This window comes from Etheostoma spectabile, chromosome 17 (genome assembly GCF_008692095.1).
Source record: "Etheostoma spectabile isolate EspeVRDwgs_2016 chromosome 17, UIUC_Espe_1.0, whole genome shotgun sequence".
NCBI lineage: Eukaryota > Metazoa > Chordata > Actinopteri > Perciformes > Percidae > Etheostoma > Etheostoma spectabile.
This window is the reverse complement of record NC_045749.1, coordinates 17,812,007-17,825,827: the sequence shown is the minus strand read 5'-3', so window position 1 is coordinate 17,825,827 and position 13,821 is coordinate 17,812,007. Positions and strand designations below refer to the sequence as shown.

Below are 13,821 nucleotides of genomic sequence, written 5' to 3'. Positions count from 1 at the left end.
TCAGCTGAGATCAGTTGCATTGTTTTTTTAACCAGGGCAGCAGGAGTGTCCAAACTATTTGCCTGTACTGTATATATAACCCTCAGCCTCAGTACTCCCCTGTTGGAGACCATTACAACTTACAGCCGCCCTGAGGAAAATACCGTTTTATCTGTCAAGTGAAAGAAAGAATGCTGGTCTACCTCCAAGGGAAAGTTTTGTAGAAATCCTTGAGGAAATTGTTGGTTTCTGGCATCCTCCCAAATCTGGAGTTCATGCAGCGAGAAAAAGGAAGAAAAACAATTGGCATGATACAAATATATAAACTCTTCAACAGGCCTTTTCCACAGACGGCATTTGGACATGTCACAGTAGGAAAAGCACATGAGTAAATAATACTGTATGTTAAGCATTGAACGCACCTTGTGTGCGGTTCTGCCGGGACGCCGGTTAATGCGGCCATGAATTTCTATGACTGTGGCACAGGTTAGACATTTCCTGCACGGAGTGTGTGATGCTAAAAATGACCTGTTGCAAATTTTGGGTATCCACTATGTGGTGTTGGACAACACTAGCTCAGGACAGGCTGTGGTATGTTGTGATAAATTACCACAGCTACAACCCGCTTAGCTGTGATATAATTACAACATATCACGGACTGAAGTGAGCTATTGCTTTTATAAAACGGTCTATCGCAATGTTGAAGTTATAATCACGTTCCAGTTTAAATAGATTTTATTTATAAATAATCATGTTCACAACAAATAGGCCTTCCTAGGCGGGCTGCCAACACAAACCGAGGTGATTGCTATGGAATGCAGTGCAGGTGACGTTAGCCTTCACTAGCAGCTAGCACAGACTTTTAGTACAGAATTTTTTTTTGCTTAATACTTAAGAAAGGCACAAAATAACTAAACGATCGAGACAACAGCAGACAAGCAACTAACCATTCAAGGCAGGGGTAGAAGAGCAACTCCTGTTTTCTGCAAGGTAAATGGCTGTTTTTATCAATGGGAGTCTGGTGGCTTTGAAGGAGAGCACAGATAACAGCTTCAGGTTCCCGGTGAAAAGAGCTGTGTGACAGCAAGGTAAAGCGGTGAAAATATTAAAAATATACAGTGGCGAGAACAAGTGTTTGATACACTGCTGATTTTGCAGGTTTTCCTACTTACAAAGCACGTAGAGGTCTGTAATTTTTATCATGAAGGTACATTTCAACTGTGAGAGACTGTATCTAAAACAAAAATACAGAAAAATTACACTGTATGATTTTTAAATAATCAATTTGCATTTTATTGCAGGACATAAGTATTTGATACACCTGAAAAGCAGAACTCAATATTTGGTACAGAAACCTACGTTTGCAATTACGGCGATCATACGTGTCCTGTAGTTCTTGACCAGGTTTGCACACACTGCAGGAGGGATTTGAGCCCCCTTCCTCCATACAGACCTTCTTCAGGGCCTTCAGGTTTTGGGGCCGTCGCTGGGCAATACGGACTTTCAGCTCCCTCCAAAGATTTTCTATTGGGTTCAGGTCTGGACACTGGCTAGGCCACTCTAGGACCTTGAGACACTTCTTACGGAACCACTCCTTAGTTGCCCTGGCTGTGTGTTTCGGGTTGTTGTCATGCTGGAAGACACAGCCACGACCCATCTTCAATGCTCTTACTGGGGGAAGGAGGTTGTTGGCCAAGATCTCACGATACATGGCTCCATCCATCCTCCCCTTAATACGGTGCAGTCGTCCTGTCCCCTTTGCAGAAAAGCTAAGAATGATGTTTCCACCTTCATGCTTCACGGTTGGGATGGTGTTCTTGGGGTTGTACTCATCCATCTTCTTCCTCCAAACACAGGTCAGGTCCTGCCGTGTAGTTCTGGGCTGATCCCTCACCTTCTTCATGATCATTGATGCCCCATGAGGTGAGATCTTGCATGGAGCCCCAGACCGAGGACGACTGACCGTCATCTTGAACTTCTTCCATTTTCTAATAATTGCGCCAACAGTTGTTTCCTTCTCACCAAGCTGCTTGCCTATCGTCCTGTAGCCCATCTCAGTGATGTCCTTACACAGCTCTCTGGTCTTGGCCAGTGTGGAGAGGTTGGAGTCTGTTTGAGTGTGCGGACAGGTGTCTTTTATAGAGGTCACGAGTTTAAACAGGTGCAGTTAAACGGGTGCAGTAATGAGTGGAGAACAGGTGGGCTTCTGAAGAAAAACTAAGAGGTCTGTGAGAGCCAGACTTTTTACTGGCTGGTAGGTGTGCAAATACTTATGTCATAAAATAAAATGCAAATTAATTATTTAAAAATCCTACAATGTCATTTTCTGTATTTTTGTTTTAGATTCCGTATCTTACAATTTAAGTGTACCTGTGAAAAGAATGACAGACCTCTACATGCTTTGTAAGTAGGAAAACCTGCAAAATCAGCAGTGTATCAAATACTTGTTCTCCCCACTGTAGCATAGACTAAAAGGGATACATTGCAGATTTTAAACTAGCTATGTGTTCTAGCAGCAAAATAAGTAATACTTTCGTGCAAAGGCCCCGATAGGCTCCGGCTGTGGTGCTGAGGTAAAGTGGCTAGATTGGCGGCTCAATCCTATACTCCTGCGGCTACATCTCAAACTGTCCCTGAGCAAGACACCGAACCTCGAGTTGCTCCCCGTATGCTGTATTTATAGCTGTCCACTGCTCCTCATACTCGAATGGGTTAAATGCCCTAACTGAATTTCATTTTATGATACTGGAAATGTGACCAATAAAAGTTTCATTTTTTTAAAGTTTCTAATGATGGCTGAATTCCATTTAGCCGCTTCAGTTTCAGGGTCCTGGTATTGTGCATGCTAAATCGTTGTGTGTTATGACATACTGATAGATTTGAATATAATGAAACCGTTGTTAATGTTATAAGCAACATCTGTGATTTTCCTACTATGACAAGTTAAAATGCTGGGAGAAACACCTATGGTCTTCTATAAAGAATTTGACAATCTTTGTCTCTAAGCATCTGGTAAATTGCTTATCTTTGAATTAAACAAAGCAAAAAGCATTTATTAATTAACAGTTATTATCGACATATAGCAAGATTTAATTAACTCACCACTTTCCTTTCATTGCCGACAGAGAGGTTCCAAAGGAGCTCAAAATATATCAAACCCAAAGCAAATATGTCCACTTTTCGGTCATAAGTGCTCTTCTTCTTCTGTCATAAAACAAGAACACAATGTTAACAAAAGGCACTCTAGCTCTACAGCACGAGTAGCGCTTCAAATCCCCAGAGGTTTGCCTTTGACAACACATATTTAATAATACAGATGCATCTAAAGTCACCTGCTCAGGAGCCATGTAAGACGGGGTCCCTTTGTACACACTTCTCTCCAACAGGTTCTCAGCATCGTCATCGTTCTCATCAGTGACCAGACCAAAGTCTCCGATCTTCACTTCTCCATCTAGCCCAAACATGATGTTGGCGGGCTAACCAGGGGGGAGAAATAAACAAATGAATATGCAGCTCCATAACTGATGTGATGTAATAAATGATGATTTTATTCAGTTTGTCTCACCTTCAAGTCTCTGTGGATGAGCATCTTTGAGTGAATGTACTCAACTGCACTGGCCATTTGCTGAGCAATAGTTAGACTTTCATCTCTTCTCTTGGAGTCTCGCAGAGATTTCTTCACATTCTGAATATTCTTCTCGTCGATCCACACTCTAAGGGTTCTGGTGTCACACAACTCCATCTGAATATAAAGGTACTTTCCCGATAAACTACCAGTCGACCTAGAAAAGTAGGAACAGAAAAACTGTGGCACAACATCCCTTCATATTCAGTAAAATAAGTACAGTTCAGTAAGGGTTTTAATAAATGGACATGACTTACTGTGAGGTGCTACCACTGTCATCTGCCTTGTCCCATTGGTATCCTGAATCTTGCAACCAACATGTGTAGTATCGAACAATGTTGTTGTGATGGAGGTCTGATAAGGCCATCACCTCTCGTAGAGCTTTTTTTATACTAAGGAGAAGAAGAAGAACATGACTTGGTGAAAGCTTGGGGAGGCAGTTTACTTTTTGGCATTGTTGGGCAAAAATTAATCTAGCAGAATATTTTAATGTAAGTGGTCTGAGAGAAAACTAGCACCCCATCCTTGGCTCTGTATTCAGGTTTAGTAAATCACAGGTCATTTCAAAAAGAGAGAAAGAGAGAGAGAGAGAGAGAGAGAGAGAGAGAGAGAGAGTGAGTGTGTTATTATTGGCTGTTCAGCTCAAGACTGCAGCCAATTCAAGGTTAAACTATAGGAGACTTTATTTTCATCCACCTATATACAGTACATATAGGAACACATTTTTTTTTTTTAAAGTAGTCTAGTTGCTAAAAACAGTCAGGCGAGATGGTCTGCTTTGCCGTGTTTATGTCTCCTCTCACACAGCACAGGAAACATAAATGTGGTAGTTTAGCCTTCTGCTAACCCTAGCTCAAAGCTGTGGCTTATTCAAGCTGTTTACGTAGCTTAAAAGAGCCTTGAATCACAGTGTATCATCTCAAAGGGTTTGACAAAGAAAAAGGAATGGTCATTTAGAATTGCCGCTATTTCACAGCATGCCATCCAGATGAAATGAAGGGTTAGTACTCGTAAAAGTTCCTGCAGTTTATGCAGCGGTTGCATGCCCACTTGACTGATGCAAGGGGCTTGGGCTATGGAAGAAAGCAGAAAGAGGTCTCACTCTAATTCAAAATTCTGGCTTTTTTGTTTTTGTTTTAAATGTTACCTCCTGCAGCTTTAATGAAAAATAATGAATTAAAGAAAAATAAATTATGAAAACAAAATGAAAACATCTGTCATACTTGACTTACTCTTTGCAGCGAACAATCTTAATGGCATAACACTTCTTTATCAGTTTTTGTTCAGCTTTAAAAACTTGACCAAAGGCTCCTTTGCCAAGGCACACTATGAAGTCAAAATCTGATGTAAACCTGTTGAGAAAAACCACAAGGAAAAAAGGTCAATATATATATATTATCATTTATGAAAAACAAAGAAATATGTATAAACACTGCAGTGCTAGACATCATTCCATAAGTGTATCAATATTGTAATTCAATGTTTTTATTTTCCATACCTTGAGATTGTTGACTGGTTTGTTGTTTTCTCACTCTGACTATTATCTTTATTGTTGACATTGGAATTGACCATTATATCCTAAATAAATAAAAAAAGTCATGATATAGAGATTAAAATGTTTTTAAAAAAACAAGATGAACTACAATGGAATACATCTGTTTACTTTACCTCTTTCCTGTTTTTGTAGGCATTTGGAAAATTTGCTGCAATTCTAATAATACAGGAAGAAGAACAATCAGCAAAAACTGGTGAAATATAATGTAGCTTTACAGTGAGTCTCAAAAGATGGCTTACTTTATTTTGGGCTTCACATCAGGACTTTTAATCTATGTATTGGGAAAGAAGAAAAAATATATAGTCATTTATATTTACGCGTACACATATTCAAATTCCATTATAACGAGGAAAAAAGGCACAAAGTCCTTCTTTACTTCTTGGTAATCTAAAGAGCTCAGAGTCTATTGGAAAAAAGTGCTTTTGGTGTGCTGAGAACAAACTATTTTAATAACAATAACAAATGTAACTTGCAATACTAGTATAATTGTATTGTGTATACTCTCACCAAATACATAATAAAAATCTCCCTAGCAATGTCAAGGTTAAAGTTTATTTATATAGCACATTTACAAACAGTCACTACCGCCCCAAAGTGCTGTACAATTATAGATAACAACATAAGAAAAAGGCATAACAAATATCCGGAAAAACCATCTAAAACTGAATATGCCCAAAACAACAAAAATACAACAGATAAAAAGCTGTGCTCAAATCAATACAACCACAAAATGTCACAGCTCAGCTTGTATTAAAAGCCAGTGCAAAGAGATGAGTTTTTAAAAGTGATTTAAAACTCTCAATAGCGGGAGCTGCTCTAATGTTCAGAGGGAGAGAGTTCCAGAGCTTAGGACCTGCCACCGAGAAAGCTCTGTCCCCTTTGGTCTTCAGTCTAGTTCTGGGACAGTCTAAAAGCAACTGGTCAGCGGACCTGAGTGCTCTGACTGGAGCGTGCAAAACCAGCATATCAGATAAATATGATGGTGCCAGCCCATTCAGAGATTTAAAAACAAACAATAAGATCTTAAAATGGATTCTAAAAACGACAGGCAGCCAGTGGAGAGACGACAGTACAGGGGTCAGCAGGCGTGCAGCCGCATTCTGGACTAACTGTAATCGGTTAACTGAAGACTGCTCAAGGCCATAGTACAGTGAGTTACAGTAGTCCAGGCGATTTGTAATCCAAGGCATGGCCCCCCCCACAAAAACAACTGTTTCCAGTTCTATGGGGCAGGTAAGGCTTGACCTTCCCAAGAAGTCTGACTGAAAAAAGCTTGTTTTTACCACTGAACTGATTTGTTTATCGAGTTTAAAAGAACTGTCCATAAAACACCAAGAGTTTTTACCAAGTGGGCAGCAATTTGAGAACATAGGACCAAGAGCATTGTTAAAACCAGAGACAACGGGCTTTCCAAAAATTACAACTTCAGTTTTTTTATCATTTAAGTTCAAAAAATTCAATGACATCCAGTCTTTTACATCATGTAGGCATTTACTCAGAGCTTCAACTGAGTTTGTTTTAGAATTCAAGGTAGGTAAATCTGGACGTCATCTGCAAAGCAGTGAAAGATATGTTGTATTTTAGGAGATTGATCCGAGGGGCAGCATATACAGCGAGAACAAGGGGGCCTAAAATTGAGCCTTGAGGCACCCCGCTGTCAATCGGGCTTTATTTGAGTAAAAGGCCAAGGTTTACAGAAAAAGACCTGTCTGTCAGATATGACTGAAACCACTTCAGAGCTGTGCCCTTAATGCCAGCACAGGACTCGAGTCTTGACAATAAAAATGTGTTACATGTATTAAAGTAAAACTAACCTTCTGTCATATTTGCTGAAACTGACCCTATATTTGAGTAGAACTACATTAATAAGGTAATTTAAAAAAAAATCCAGCTGCTCTGGCACCGCCTACAGCCTGTAATACGATTTGTGAAATCCACCGCTCCCTGTTCAGATCCTCCAATCAGGGCCAGGGGAGGGGGGTGTCTAACTGCATGTCAATTACTGCTAATGCACATCCATTCATTGTCCCTTGTGGAGGAAGGGGCTTAGGAGACTGTTTGGGCTTTAGCAGCAAAGGGGGGAGGGACTGAGAAGCTGTCGATGTCCTGGATCTTCCCAATTCTACCTACAACATCTTTGATTTCCATTGGAATAATGCGGGCCTGTTCCTAACCTAATAGCAAAGTTAAAGCAACTCATATTTTGCAATAGACTAAACATTACAAAAACATTGACATGAATCGTGGCAGCTTTCACAGGATCACATAGGATATAACAGACCTTATCCTTGGGAGGATTCAATGAATTGCTGAAAACAGCTGAGTCCCTTGGAGATGACGGCACGCTTTTTGATTTTGCATCATGGGAGTTCCTTTGGAGAATACATTGAGACACTTTAATAGATTATGCCCAACATATAAACGTTACCATCTGTTGTACTGCTCAGTCAGTGCCTTACGGTGTGCTTGGTGGGGTGGACAGCCTGGCTGGCGCACTGTCTTCAGACACAGCTGGGCAAAAAGATACCTGAATGCACAAAGGAACTGTTCAGCTGTTACACGGTAACATGTTTTATAGTAATTGATGCTCCAACTTTGGGAATCCCTGGTATGGAGATACCGACGCAGCAACACTGCAACATACAGTTTTATAACAGAGTGGCAGATGCAACCAGATCTCTTTAACCCTAGTCTGTATCCTTGACGTTCAACTTCCGGGATTGTTCCGTTGCTGATGGAAATTCCGCCGGACATCTGTTGCCTTGGGCTTCCTTTGTGTTGGCATTTTAAACTCCGGTCAATTTCTGAGGACTATGGTTTACTGCTCCTCAGATCTCTGCAGAGTAATCCCAGACAGCTAGCTAGACTATCTGTCCAATCTGAGATTTCTGTTGCACAACTAAAACAACTTTTGAACGTAGAAATGCCTAAAAACCAGAGCAGGTTTTTCTTCCATCCAAGAATGCTACGTGGAATAGCCAGACTCTCTTCTGCGGCGTTGTGAAGCAAGAACTTGCAAAACGAGACAACTTTAACCCTAGAATACACCCTTAATGTCATTATGATCACTCACAGCTTTGTAAATGTGTTTGCATGCACAGCAATGGTGAGAGTTGAACACAAAACTACATTTACAATGGACAGCGTGGGTAGTATCTGTAAAGCTGATCTTGGTTTAAACTTCTGAATAAATGGTGTAAATATAATGAGGATGCTTAAAACCTGCTGTAAAGCTTGAAGTGTTGTACCTTCGCCAGATTAAAACTATAATGTTGATTTTTTTTTATTTTACATGGTGGCTACAAAAAAGTAAAAAGGAAGACTGCATATTATATAGTGATGAATTTCAAAGGAAGCTGTGGCAGCTATGGTTTTATGGCGCAGAAAAACTGATCGTTATACAGTATAAAAATATATATATATATATATATATATATATATATATATATATATATATATATGAAATACCTTGCTGTCCCAGTCTGTCTGTTCTTGAAGAGCAGATAAAGCCAGCTGAGCTGCTTTCTGTTTGGCTTCCTTGGCACTCTTACCCTCACCCACAGGGTACTCCTTATTGTTGATCAGTAGTTTGTAGAAAAACCTATGTAGGCAGGAAGGAAATATTTAGATCATCTTGTTAAGATTCATCTCTCATATCTATCAAGGGATTTTAAATATTGTCTGTAGTATCTATTCAGGTTACAAAGGTTAAATCATACTTACTGGGGGTTATGAGGTGGACCGCATTGTTTTTCTAAGATGTAGTCATGGGAAAGCTTTGTTCTCTGACAGTAGATGTTGATCATTCCTATGTAATTTGTGTCTGTCAATACTTCGCCAGTAGTTCTCAAACTCAAGCTCTTTGTCTTTTCACTGTAACACAGAGACACATCAGAATCAATTTAGAACCTTTACTAACCAAACCCAATTAAAATATTTGAACAGAAAAAAATTGTGTCTCCATTGTTTGTACTCACCAGATGTCCAACACATTTTGATTCAATTCCTCCTTTGATTTGCTTGGCGTGCCACTGTATTTCGCATGTTCAGTCTTGAAAAAAAAGACTTTATATTAAAAAGGTCCCATGGCATGAAAAGTTAACTTTATGAGTTTTTTTTTAACATTAGCCCCAGCCTGCCTATGGTCCCCGAGTGACTAGAAATGGTGATCTGGGTATCCTGCTCTGCCTTTAAGAAAATGAAAGCTCAGAGAGACATTATGGCTTTCAAACAAGCAAAGTGGCAGTTGGTCAAGCCCCCCCCAATATAAAATCATCATATCATTGGACCTTTAAGTAGTTAGAGTGCAGCTTATTTGAACTCTTAAAATACTGCATTCTTGACAATATTACGGCTAATAACATGCATGTCAATTCATTACTTCCCGCAGCACTTTCCTGGGACTTTAATTAGGCTAGGAGAAAATAGTGTGTATTACTACTTACTTCTGTAGTTCTACAAATACAGTAGATCAATAAAGACATATAACAATCTTACAGGGTCTATTGGTTCCTCCAACAAGCATGTCAGGGCGTTTCTTGCAGCGTTCTGTTTGGCTTCCTTCTTGTTCTTCCCCACTCCATCAGGATATGCCTTACCATTCAGAACTGCTCTGAGGGTAAATCTGAGAAAGAAATATAAACAATGTTAAATAGACAAGATAATAAAAGGAGTACAGACATGAATTTGCAGACTTAATTAACATTCCCACAGGTGAAGTTATTAACATATGTTGGACCCTCTTAGGGCCTCATTAGGAAACTGTTTAGGACTGCTAATGTAAAGTCATTCATTGTATTGCATGTGAAAAATACTATGATATGTGTATGTATTAATTGCCATGCAAGTACTAGAGCTTGTTACCTTAAATAAAAGTATTATAATATATTTTTAAATGTATACTACTGGTGTCAGTATGATACATGAGTTGAGTATCGAATCCAAAATAAAAAAAAATCAAATTCTAACTCAATGTCACAGTAACAGTAGAAACAATACTTAAAGACTATTAAGGTTCAACATTTTCGCATCCATAGTCTTGTTTAAAGTGGCCTTACACTCATACCATGCCATATTTATCAACATTTTCTTATTCTTAATTGTTTTTTTTAAATATAATGCAGGAAACAATTCCTAATATAGGAACTCAACTCTAAAGGTATACAGTGTTGCATCTATTGCCTGCGTGGTTTAAATGTGGTAAGGAAAAAGTTCAGGTGACAACAGCTGGGACACTGATTGGCCTAAAAACAACATAGAATACACCCATTTCCTATTTCTTCTACAAACCAACGCCATGGGAAATTCTATCCCTCCATTCAATGAGAGTATGTCCCATTAAAGTCCCAGAGTTTCTTTTTTAAATCATACATACAGAACATGCATGCAGGTCGTTAACCCCACCAGAGAATGTATGCAACTCACGTTTTAATGTGATCAGGGCCAACGGACCCAACGTCCTCATATTTCAGCTCCAAGCGTTGTCTCTGTGCATATTCGTTCAGTTTAGCTACGTTCATTATAAACGACTAGTCGGAATACCACATATTTTTCGTTTTCATCTCAACTCTACTTCCACGTCTTCCCCTGTTCGTACGCCTGGGCTGTTTCACTTCAGCCTTACCCACAGTAAGTTTCGTTTTCTCCGGCAACGTCACACAACATGGCTCCTTCAAATGATGTCATAAATATAAAAAATTGGTTATGAACCAAGTGGAAGCTATCACCTCGGTTACGTTTTTAACAGTGGGGAAGATAGTGTAGTGAAAGCATTTATGTGTTAGCTAAGAGAACTGAAAGTGCTAAGTTTATTTGGGCTAGCAGTCGTTAATGTTCGGTGCGCTACTGCTAATAATTATTTTCACGGGTGTTTTAACTTACGTCTGCTTGGTTTTTGTTTTGTCTTTGTCTTCTTGAAATGTTTTAGCTTCAATGGAAGTTTTTTGGGGATAAAACATAGACTGTATATTATTAACGGTCTATGGGATAAAACCATATACTGTATAAAACAGGACAGCGCTTAATTTTTAGCAACAACTACAGTTCCCAAAAAGCTTTACCACCGCGCCTACAGCTAATAGTCATGGGAGTTGGAGTTGTCAATCCCAATTACAAAAAACAATCGCCGAGGAAGCTTACTGTCAAGAATTTATCAGGGTATAGACGTCCATTTACCTTCGCGCTTCAGAAACAAACTCAGTCTGAGGTAACTTGGGCCTTGCAAACAAGCAAAAAGGAAACCGTAGTGTATTTACTGGTGCGAATTTACATCCAATATTGTGGTGGGAAAAATGGTGTCGAAATCCAGCGGCGACACCAGACAGGCTATTGAAATAAATATAATTTTAAAACACATGTAAACTCACAATTGAGCACATGCGCTATTATGGCAGTATTAGGATTAGATAAGAGAGTTAGGAGTACATCTATTTGTAAATCAATCCCAAAGTAATTGATTGTATTAGTAGCTAACTTAAAACAAGGTCACAAGGTAAGATTCTTAACACGTTTAATGAAAACACAGGTATGCAATTGCTCTTAAAACATTTCTAAAAAAAACAGCATCTTTCCCTTCAAAGTGCATCTTTTCAAAAATATAAACATTAAAAAGGTATGGTAAATTTCCTACAGGATTTCTAAATGTAAAGGAAAATTCAAGACCACCACCCTCAAAAAGGGTTACTTTCTATACACATTGTTCTGGATGTCCTTCCAGAGATGGAAAACAGATTCAAATGGGGATGGTAAATAAATAACCCTCCACCTCTGATCACCTACTGCCTCAACTGCATATGAAATATTATGCTTCCATGGTCAAACATTTGTAACTGCTTTTTCCATTGGGAACTCCTGTGCATGTTTTTATGAAGTTCATTCATGGTCTACTGCTGTATCCCCGGGACAGTTGGAGCACAAGTCCTCTTCATCTGTAAAAATAAATACAATATATCAGCAGAGGCAATAAAAAAAGCAATAAAACTACAGCCATGTCGTCATCACTCTTACCATTATATGTTGTCCCACACCATATGCAGTAAAAATGGATTCCTCTCAAGTAGGATGTCAAAATTTGCAGCTTGTCAAATGACTGTAACAGAGAGACATATATCACATACACTTTCATTTTACTTTGAATATCATAGCATATATTTCAATTAGATGCATTTATCGTACCATATGATCACTGATGTCAACCCCATCAGGCCTCTTAGGTCATAAGGCAGAGGTCTTCTAGTTATACTTATAGAGTGTAAATATTTACAGTCTATGGTTATACCCAGCGTTAGATCCAGGTCCGATTAAGGAGCCCTTAGTTACTGTGGTCCTGCTTTCTGGAACAAGCTGAGATCCATCACAACTGTGTCCACATTCAAAACTTAATTCAAAATTTTTTCTCAGGCACTGGGGATTTGCACAGTGTGTGCATGCTTTTTTTTTTTTTTTATATATTCTTGTTGTGTCGTTGCTTTTGCTGTATTCTTTCTTGTAATGTTTATGCTGTTTTTAATGTAAAGCACTTTGGGTTTCTGTGTAATGAAAGGTGTTGTATAAATAAAATTGTTATTTGCCAATATCACAGCTGTCTACAATACAATGGCAGAATGTACCAGTGCATCCTATTTCCAATACCATCAAAAAGTCTATGCACCAAAATGATGACATATTACCATACATTTACAACAAAATGGTTTTGGGATCATATGTTAGGATTACACATGATACTGTCACTAAATACACAAGGTAAACTAAATACTAACGGTTAATTCCACAATCTCCTCTTCTTCCTCCTCCTCCTCCTCCTCCTTGTCCTCCCCATCCTCCTTCTCCTCCTCCTCCTCCTCCTTAAGACCGTCATCATCGTCATCTGTCTCTGCTTTAGGCCAGTACCAGTCTTCCCGAGGCACAGTGATGCCCTGAAAAGACAATTCAGCCAAATTATTCACACATACAACTCCAAGTGTTGTTTCTATAATGATGTAGAGTGAATTGTCAGAATATACAGAATTATTTCTCCGGATTAGGGGATTGCAATTTACTTGGCACATTTGTATTTATTCTCAGTGCAGAAAGACTGAGTAGAGATCCACAAAAAACAGCGTTCACTCTGTGATGTGCTCATGAGCCTGTGTTATAGCCTTAATTCTTCCAACCTTCTGACTGTCGAGCTGCTCACAGGCTCGCTGACTCCTTCTGAGATCTCCTTCGATCTTTCGCTCCTCTCTCTCTGTCCTTACTCTTGACCTGGAATGAAAAGTTACAACATTACACATACAGACTATCAAAGATGTGTATTATAGGAGGGTGGCCATGTTTAGAGACATGTTACATCTCATAGAAAGCTGCAAACTTCACCTAAAATCTTCCAGAGACTTGGTCTCATTCTGTTGCCTGGCTCGTACTTTCTGACGATAATGTTCAAGTTCCTCCTCTGCTTTTCTTTTCTTCACCTCTTCCATTCCAATGCCACCTCTGTCTGATTTAGCATAACAAGAATAATACATGTAAGCCATCAGTTAGACTGCACATGTTGTTTCCAAATACACTAAATATAAATATGAATAGGTATCACCTACCGGTTTTAATATTAAGAGGAATTGGATCGACCCTTCCTGCTCCTGTAAAGGTAACAGAGACTAACGGTATTACACAAGCAACAAATGGA

At 39.1% G+C, this 13,821-nt stretch overlaps 2 protein-coding genes across 6 annotated transcripts in view; both read right to left on the bottom strand.

Moving 5' to 3' along the window:
* eif2ak2 (eukaryotic translation initiation factor 2-alpha kinase 2) overlaps window positions 1-10,885 on the bottom strand; it is a 50,654-nt gene extending 39,769 nt beyond the window's left edge. Inside the window, exons 1-16 of one of the 4 annotated variants that reach the window (XM_032541584.1) lie at window positions 10,584-10,873; window positions 9,657-9,783; window positions 9,137-9,210; window positions 8,883-9,032; window positions 8,628-8,760; window positions 7,619-7,686; window positions 7,441-7,531; window positions 5,399-5,430; window positions 5,273-5,315; window positions 5,103-5,182; window positions 4,837-4,956; window positions 3,862-3,996; window positions 3,545-3,761; window positions 3,312-3,455; window positions 3,082-3,183; window positions 183-245 (exon numbers count right to left, since the gene is read on the bottom strand). In XM_032541584.1, the coding sequence (XP_032397475.1) occupies window positions 183-245; window positions 3,082-3,183; window positions 3,312-3,455; window positions 3,545-3,761; window positions 3,862-3,996; window positions 4,837-4,956; window positions 5,103-5,182; window positions 5,273-5,315; window positions 5,399-5,430; window positions 7,441-7,531; window positions 7,619-7,686; window positions 8,628-8,760; window positions 8,883-9,032; window positions 9,137-9,210; window positions 9,657-9,783; window positions 10,584-10,678 (1,674 nt within the window). In that variant the 5' untranslated portion in view covers window positions 10,679-10,873. Of the gene's footprint in view, window positions 1-182; window positions 246-872; window positions 1,053-3,081; window positions 3,184-3,311; window positions 3,456-3,544; window positions 3,762-3,861; window positions 3,997-4,836; window positions 4,957-5,102; window positions 5,183-5,272; window positions 5,316-5,398; window positions 5,431-7,440; window positions 7,532-7,618; window positions 7,687-8,627; window positions 8,761-8,882; window positions 9,033-9,136; window positions 9,211-9,656; window positions 9,784-10,583 lie in introns of those variants that run through there. The other 3 variants (XM_032541586.1, XM_032541585.1, XM_032541583.1) reach the window with 3 other exon arrangements.
* A 1,105-nt stretch (window positions 10,886-11,990) lies between these two features.
* The window catches only part of gpatch11 (G patch domain containing 11), a 2,527-nt gene continuing 696 nt past the window's right edge, over window positions 11,991-13,821 (bottom strand). For both annotated transcript variants that reach the window (XM_032541587.1, XM_032541588.1), the window contains exons 3-8: window positions 13,733-13,774; window positions 13,512-13,632; window positions 13,310-13,400; window positions 12,917-13,072; window positions 12,165-12,246; window positions 11,991-12,085 (exon numbers count right to left, since the gene is read on the bottom strand). In XM_032541587.1, the coding sequence (XP_032397478.1) occupies window positions 12,030-12,085; window positions 12,165-12,246; window positions 12,917-13,072; window positions 13,310-13,400; window positions 13,512-13,632; window positions 13,733-13,774 (548 nt within the window). In that variant the 3' untranslated portion in view covers window positions 11,991-12,029. The remainder of the gene's footprint in view (window positions 12,086-12,164; window positions 12,247-12,916; window positions 13,073-13,309; window positions 13,401-13,511; window positions 13,633-13,732; window positions 13,775-13,821) is intronic.